The following is an 8,488-nucleotide window of genomic DNA, read 5'->3' as shown; positions in this document are numbered from 1 at the left end:
AGTCCCGTTGCACCAGCAACGCCAATACCTGATTGGTTCATAACACAATGCATCTGTCAAAAAATACGACAAGGCTCTCAAGTTTGAAACAATATGGCTCACCTAGAGAAAAGAATCTCAAGAGTCTATTTTTCCCGCCGAAACCACCCCCACTCCACCACCCACCCCCCCCCCCCAAACCCACTCGGTAGTTCTCGGTAGTTATGTCACTCTCCCCAGTTCGTGCTCGCTTTTTAAAACAAGCATGGGTCTGTGAACAGTCTAGTAAGTAAGTGGAATGCTACCGAGAGGTAGCAAAACGGATCACATGCCATGGATGTGCAACAACGCTGCCCTTGATATATGTGCAACAACGCTGCCCTTGATATTAGGGACTTTAAGATCTAAGACGTGTTCGTCAACGAGAACGCCACAAAACAACATTATCATTGGTTAAGTATATGTAATCGCATGGGCCCGAGGGCAAAGTTTTTACAAATCGCCTGAGGGCAATTTGGAAAACTTTGAAAATACAAGTGAAATTAATCCTTTATTATTTGCATTTATCCTTGCTATCTGATTGGCTCTCAGCAGTGCGAAAAGATTATCTTGAAAAAAGATTATCTTGTAACTTCGTTTTCTCTGGATAAGCAACTGTTAACCAATCAGGATCAAGTAATCATGCCCTCTTGATTACCATCGTAATTAACGAAAAAATGCCCTCCTTCTCAGCCAATCAGCATTCTGTAATTTTGCCCCGTATGTGATAAAAGAGGAATTATAATCGGGGTGCACTTGCCGCACGCACTTTAGCACTTATTTTTGCTGTACTCTTCACAACAACGACGTGAAATCGTCAAAATTGATGTTTTGACGGACAACGCGGGCTTACAAATGTGAATCTTTCATTCACTATTCGCGAGAGATTTACGACATTTATTATATTTGAGGTGACGCTTTCCTTGACGCGTCCGTCCTATATTAGCCTTTTTAGCGCTCCTCCCCTCGCGCGCCACTCGCGCTTCGCGCCCGCCTCGCTTTCGCCTCTGTTTACGCAAAAAATCACGCCTGTCCTACATCTTTAAGTCCCTTCTGTGAGCACAACGAAGACATCCACAAATCCAGAAATTCGTGCATCTCAAACGAGATAGATGTAGATAGCTTTATTAAATAAAACCATTGCAGCCAAGGGCTGAATTGCGGCTATCTACAAGTGAACAAAGATTCTAAATATATTTAAAAAACTAAATCTAAAAAATATTATTACCGTTTAGTGCCCAAGGGGTCTCCCTTTGACGAGTAAAATCGTCTGGCGTTAGACAGAGTAAATCTATAAGTCACTGTTGGGCATTAAAGGGTTAAAAGCAAAGTTGCACACCGAGAACTAAAAGCTAAGAACGGGAATTTGCCATTAAAGAGCTCCGCTTAAAGCGATTTGTCTTACAAAGAGGGACATTGAAAGTCCTCTTTTCCTGAGAGTTACTTGGTATTCATTTCAAACGAACGCGATTAGAATGGCCGCCAAGTAACCTCGGCAGCAAATATAGCCATTTCATCAGCAATATTTGCCTCATAATTCACAATCCTCTTAACGTACAAACAAAAGTAGACACATGCATTGAAGAGGACTCACACAATTTCACACAATTTACACAACCCGCATGTAGCATTAGCTAATCTTGGCGGGTATTGGTAATAAATAAACATTAAATAAAAGTTGAAGGATCACAATATTAGTTTACAATATTACTACAGTATAGGATTATGACATTGTTGGTATTAATGTTAATAGTATAGTACAGGATTATCATATGCTGTTGTAACCAAACATATATTATAAAGGCCTGGCCAAACACTCGCAACATTTCAACGCAACATCTTGCAACATTGTTGAGCACAACATGTTGCGTACGTTTGGCCACCCTGTTGCGATACGTTGCGTGCGTTTGGTCAGTCCATTCAACACATGTGGCAACATCATGCAACAAGGTTGCAAGATGTTGCGTTGAAATGTTGCGAGCGTTTGGCCAGGCCTTAATATGCAGTTACATAGCGAAATACAAAGCTATAAAGTATAATAATTATTGGTATTAAATTTTGATATTAAAGAACAGGCGTCAACATAATCGTCCTCAATCCTAAATAGAGAGGAATGAGGTTTTTTGACGATGATTCCGCATTCACTTCGGCAATACACTAAAATATTCACAGATTTCATAAAGAAAATATGCTCCGCGTTCTTCTTCATTTAGGTATCAAAAGAAAAATATATTTAAACAATTACATTTGACAGCGAATATAACCTGAGTATATTTAGTCGCTGGAAGATTTGTTGAAATTCTGTTGAAAGGCAATCAAAATTTGGACATGGATGGCTGGTACAACAGTTCCCAACCAGCGAAATTTAGAATTTGCATAACACAGGCAAACGCTCCAACATCATTAACATTATCCGCATGAACAACTACTGGTTTCATAAGGTTTCCTCTTAAATGATAGAAGTTGCTGAAGGCCAGCACGACTTAACTTTGTCGTAAATGATAATATCTCTGAAGCTCTCCATTCAAATTGCTGGTACACTAACAAGCAAAAGTGCGAACAGGTGAAGGGAGTCTAGTAGAAAATCATACGCATCTATTATCTTAACTGTTTGCAATAACTTACTCTCGTAAGACACTTTCCACGGCAACCAGCAATGTGGTTAAGTGAAATCAACAGCACGCCAAGCGCTTTACTGTAAATCTTAGCTTTGGTCTCAATTTCAGTCGGGTACAAAAGTTGGACATGGCCTTTCGCAGAATGAGGAGGACAACGGTCCTCAGATATCTGCTTCTCTTGTTTTTGCTCCAGGCTATATCGCTGATCTGTGTTTATCTTATGAGTGCCAAAACGTTACCCAAAGTGAACGCATGGCCTCAAATTCGACCGGTGGAAGGACAGCATGATCAAGGTGATCTCAAGGAGCTTCGAGTAACGAACGAAAATGGAAAGAGGACTTTAATCATTGTCTCTCATGGCCGCTCTGGTTCCTCTCTTATGGGTGATATTTTAATCACCATCCTTCAGTGTTTTACATGTACGAGCCTTTTCAAACAGTCGACCGAGTTATCCGCAGAAGGACAAGAAGTGGCATTGACGAAGTGAATCATTGGGATCTTGCAAAAGAATTTCTCAACGGAGTGCTGCGCTGCAAGTTTGAGAATCAACTATTCTTGAACGATATTGAAACATACTACCGAAAACAAAAACACCCTCGAGTTAGTAAAGCAATCGCATCGCCACCGCTGTGTCCATACGAACCATCGGACACAAGATGGGATCCAAAGCTTTGTCCCCCAATGACCAGCCAATCTCTAGGTAGCGCTTGTAAGACCTATAATTTAACTGTTTTAAAAGTTCTCCAGTCTCGAATTCCCGAAAATAACATTAAGATAATCCTTGATGCTTGTAGCCGACCCGAAGTTGATTGCAAAATTCTGTTCTTGGTCAGAGATCCTCGAGCCGTTATTCCTTCTTCAAAAGCTCTTGGTTTTTTAAAGAAGCTGCCGGCGACTTTGGTAAGCGTGGTACCCGTCTTTACAGTTACTGGCGGTGCAAAGAAACCGAAGATAACTTGGAAATAATCAAACGATTGCCGGATTCGCTACGACGCCAGATTAAACTGCAACGATACGAGGACCTGGCATTCGACCCTCTGAAAGAGTTATCTATCTTATACAAGTTTGCGGGACTAAATGAATTAGAAAGCGTAAGGGAATGGTTAAATGTAACTACGAGACAAACCAGAAACGATTGTAATGAAATGGACGGAGAACAGGCGACGTGCACCAAAGACGACGCGTGGGTAGCGGCGAATCGCTGGCGATGGAAAGTGCATCCACAGGAAATCAACATCATTGAAAAATACTGCAAGGAAGCAATGCGTTTGTTAGGATACACAGCCGTAGACAACTCTTATGAACTTTTAATGAACCAATCGATTCCACTCTTCAGTCAAGACTATGAAGCAAAGAACGGTTTCCTACATTAAATATTGCCAAGATTAGATTACAAATTATGGATATTATAGAATTAGAGGTGACGCCAGGTCGAAAGAGTGACCAGTCGTTCCGCCGCGCGTATTATTGTGTCTAAGCACTCATTTTAACGCTCAAGTCTAAACACTACCCCTAATTTCTTTTTGGATTTCTATAACACTAGTTAAGATCTGCTTTTCCCGCATATTCTTTTTTTTTTCATTATTTATTTATTTATTTTTATTTACAACACAACAATATAACAATGTACATAAAGAATAAAATCAACTAAATGCTTTCCCACATATTCGTATTCTGACGACCCTTGGTAGCTAACCGTCCTTAAGCGTTGCAGCAGAACACTAAAAGCCCAGGCTAAATTAGCCTACTCAGGTTCTTAAACAGTTTCTTACTTTGAAAATAAATTACGGTGTTTGTCATTGGTGGGCGTGGCCTATTTCGGGCCAACGCATAACATGTTATAATTGTTTAATTCTAAGCATGTTAAGGACAGTGCCTACTAATTCAAAGATATTTTTGCGCGTTAATCTGAATATTCGGGAAAAGCAGATCTTAACAAGTGTTACTGAAATCCAAAAAGAAAATTGGAGATAACCACGCATTTTTCAAAGATAATTAATCAACAATATTCAGTTTGTAAAAAGCTCTCAAATGCAAATTGGTTACCCCCAATTTTATCTTTAGATACCACGAGCACTTGCTAAGTTCTGCTTTCACCGCATAGTTTTGAACCACGCAAAAATATCCCTGTTTTAATCAGAACCACCCATAGGATATCCGAGTGTCTCGAGATGCGCAGAACGTATGCGCAATAACAATAGTTGGTGCCGTCCTTAAGGAGAATAAAGAAGTAAAGCTTATTATATTAAATTTGTGCATTCAGTGTTTGAATTTCTCAAATTAAGAACCTGTTTCAAAATTGTAGGTTAAAACAGGTTTTTAGGCAAACAGGGTCTAAATGGACAATCTTAACCTAACAGGCTCTTAAAATCTAGGTTATTATACGCGGGTTTTCACCGTATGAAAGATAAATATATTTTTGAAATATGTTTGAAAAATCTCACAACCCCAGAGGTGCAAGATTATACAGGTTTGATAATGTTCACAATACGTAACGTATTTGTGAAAGACAATGCTAAAAAATTCTAATGCCATACTTTGAGCTTTGCATACCATACAACACGCAGATATTCGCCTTCAACTTAAAATTAAACAGAACGACTGAACTTTAAAGTAAAAGCAAAGAAAATATATTCTGTTAGAATAATTTATGAAAAACATGTCATGATTTTAAAGGTCAATAAAAATCAGTGAACAAACATTTTTCTAATGCCATTATTTCCTACAGTTAAAGGAGCAACCCTCCAACAATATCAACTGTGGCTGGCACATTAAGAATTCCATGGCACGCCTTATGTTACAGTGTACTTGGTCTTTGAATCACTCTGTCCATCGGTTTCCACAGTTTACCGCTGCACATACATAATATAGTCTCATTTGCTGGGAGGAAAATGATAAAAAAGATCCACTTTAATGCTCAAAAATTAATGCTAATTAAATCTGCATGTATTTTAAAACAACATTTGTTTAACAACCCTGCTGAACATGCCAGCTTTTTTAGTATATAAATGGACTTGCTCACGTTTCAGTATCGTAGAACCAGCCATACTTTACTCGATGTTTACACTGAAATACTCACAATTAAATGGGTTGGTTTACATTTAATTGCTTTAAATTTAAGACAACTTCTGTTGTGGAAGAAATCGACGAATGAGTGGGACGAAACCGCTCTCTTTTGGAAAGAAACAACCAGAAAACGCCAACACTTCTCTTGAGTTGCTTTGATCTAAACACCAGTTTTTCTTTTTTAGTTTCTGATTTCCAAACTACGTTTAATAAATAGGAACGAACTTGAAAACTTCTTTTTGGAGAAGTTAGTTTTTATTATTGAAAACTTCCTATTTAATGATCGGTATGTCTTTGCAAAATAAAAACTCTGCAACCACTTGTTGATGCAACTTTTAAATCAATCAAAAGCGTTGTATGTGTATATTGTATTTAACGGCACAAAAGCTTCTTTGTGTGAGAGACTTACATCTGCCTTGCTGGACTGCGATTGGAAAAACACTGCTTCTTTATGATGGCATCTAGTAAAAAAAATCATTGGCAAATACTATGAAAAAGGTACATAAAATTATTATAAGGTGTTCTCACAAGCTGGAAGGAAAAAGAGATGGAAACCGAGATAATAAAACAGAGAATATGCTCCTCCAAAAACTAACATGATTGTATTTTGATGCAGTGACCTCACAATGTTGAAGGTGGCTTCAGATCATTCTGTCCAGAAATACACGAATTGGATGCATGATGAATTTGATAAGCATTATGATCAATTGACCACCATAAAGAAATTCAAAAGTCGGTGAAGGGCTAACGCTTGAAACATTGTTTCGAATTTCTTTATGGTGGTCAATTTACCTTGTTATATACCTAGACTTTCGCTCAACAAAACGAGCACTGTGATTGGTTGATTCTTTGTCATGTGGCCCTGATCAAATTCAAATGTATCCCAACTAGGATACAATTCTGCAGTTGTTGCCCGCTCCGGATGTTTTGCTGGATTGTTGCAGGAAAAGTCTACATATAAATACATGTATATAACAAAGCACTTAATGTCAGTTCCCTCGGGAAACTAGTTAGTTTTGTTTTCCCTCGAGTCCTGATGTTTTTGTGCGGTTTAAAACTATCCAGAGAAAGTAGATCTTAGTACATACTCTTGGTATCCAAAAAGAAAATTGGGGGTGACCATGCATTTTTGAGAGATAATTAAGCTTCAATTTAAGAAAGAATGCCATACATTGTTTTGTATTTTAAAGCTTTTTACAAATATTATTCATGAATTATCTTTGAAAAATGCATGGTGACACCCATTATTTTCTTTTTGGATTTCAATAACACTTGTTAAGATTACATTTCCTGAATAATCATGCCTTTGAATTAGTAGGTACTGTCCTTAAAGGGACACTTTGGGTTGGATGTCAAAATTGGGCCTGCAACTAATTACACATGTAGATGCATTTCAGGTGGGCACATGTACACTAGCTTCTAATCTATGGAGAAGTTGATATAATTATAGCCTCCTATTACCTATGTGGTCTGTGAAAAGTATTTTCTAACTTTCATTTCTTATAGGGAAATGAAGCAAGTTGAGACCAGTGAACAGCACATTAAAAAATACTGCTATACAATGCACAGTAGGTTCCAGTAAATATGCAGGCCGTCAAGCAGAGTACAGGGCCAGATAAATAGAAAATTACGATATTTTTCAAACAACAGGAAGAAGATATTCTATTAACAAAAACAGAAGTCCTTAGAAACTCTAAAAGCTCTCCACATGCACCGTGATATCAAGGGGCATGGCCTGAATCAGTCGCATTTGTTAGGGTTATAGTCAGTTTCCCTGGGGGCATTTTTATCTTTATTTTGGTTTCGTTTTCTATTATTTTGGGGGGTGCTTTTAATAAAACAATTATTATTCCACTTGTGCTTGTTGGATATGAGATGATTATAGCTAACTTGATGCTACACGCCTTGTTAAGGCCCTGCCAGGGGGCCGTCCCGTGTCGCTTGCCTGAATTTTAAAAGCTCTCGTGTCAGTGGTTTGTCAACGTTTCACGTTGCTGTGACCGTTGCTGTCAGAAATTTAAAGAAAGGATGTCGTTTGTCATGATTTTACTTTAAGTTCTGTCTCTACTTTTTTAGGCCATGTCGCTAGTCAGAATTTACCCTGACAGAGCCTCCTTGGTGGGTATCAATGCGTGCTCATGGAATAATTATTGTTACACATACTGTAAGTATCACTCTTATGAGGGAAAGGGTTAATTAAAGGGAAAATGGGAGACTTTCCTTGAGAAAATTGGACAGAATAGGAAGTACTACTAGTTGGAACAATAGGGAAAAAAACGAAAACTGAAACCATCAGGAATACTACAGTATTTATAATCATCCTCAACCTTACTTGGGACAGAAGTGTTCATCTGTTCTTGGTAATGTTGGGTCAGCAATGACATCTGTAACAATCTGTGTCAATTCACTGTTAAAGGACAAAATCAAAACTTCAGGGTTGCTGGTACATGTCAATCTTCTCTCACAGTTCTCAAAAAAAAAAAAAAAAAACCATCCACATCCACATCTGTAACCCTGTTTTTTTGTACACTGAAAAAAAGTTGCTGTTGCTGTCAATTTACGTGCAACAGTATGTATCACCAACCTTCTATTTCATACGAGTTGATTTTCTTTAATCTGATTTCTGAACAGTTTCCACAATAATAGTGCTTCAGCACTAAATACAATAATAAAATTATTGACACTTACATCAAGTTCATTATTATAAACTATTGTTATCATTATCATAGTTGAGAGTGGAATCACTGCATTATGCAGCCCTTCTTAACAACAAGCTAGGAACCTAA

The 8,488-nt window shown here is 38.0% G+C and overlaps 1 protein-coding gene and 1 pseudogene across 1 annotated transcript in view; one reads left to right on the top strand and one right to left on the bottom strand.

The window, feature by feature from the left end:
• Positions 1-1,563: 1,563 nt before the first annotated feature.
• On the top strand, positions 1,564-4,291 carry LOC138026272 (carbohydrate sulfotransferase 4-like; annotated as a pseudogene).
• LOC138026287 (DNA-directed RNA polymerase II subunit RPB9-like) overlaps positions 3,928-8,488 on the bottom strand; it is an 8,096-nt gene continuing 3,535 nt past the window's right edge. The window contains exons 4-6 of the mRNA XM_068873568.1: positions 8,035-8,109; positions 6,112-6,163; positions 3,928-5,516 (exon numbers count right to left, since the gene is read on the bottom strand). Coding sequence (XP_068729669.1) covers positions 5,457-5,516; positions 6,112-6,163; positions 8,035-8,109 — 187 coding nt within the window. The 3' untranslated portion in view covers positions 3,928-5,456. The remainder of the gene's footprint in view (positions 5,517-6,111; positions 6,164-8,034; positions 8,110-8,488) is intronic.

Source organism: Montipora capricornis, chromosome 12 (genome assembly GCF_036669925.1).
Source record: "Montipora capricornis isolate CH-2021 chromosome 12, ASM3666992v2, whole genome shotgun sequence".
Lineage (NCBI taxonomy): Eukaryota > Metazoa > Cnidaria > Anthozoa > Scleractinia > Acroporidae > Montipora > Montipora capricornis.
The sequence above is the reverse complement of the archived record's forward strand: the minus strand, read 5'-3'. Positions and strand labels throughout refer to the sequence as shown.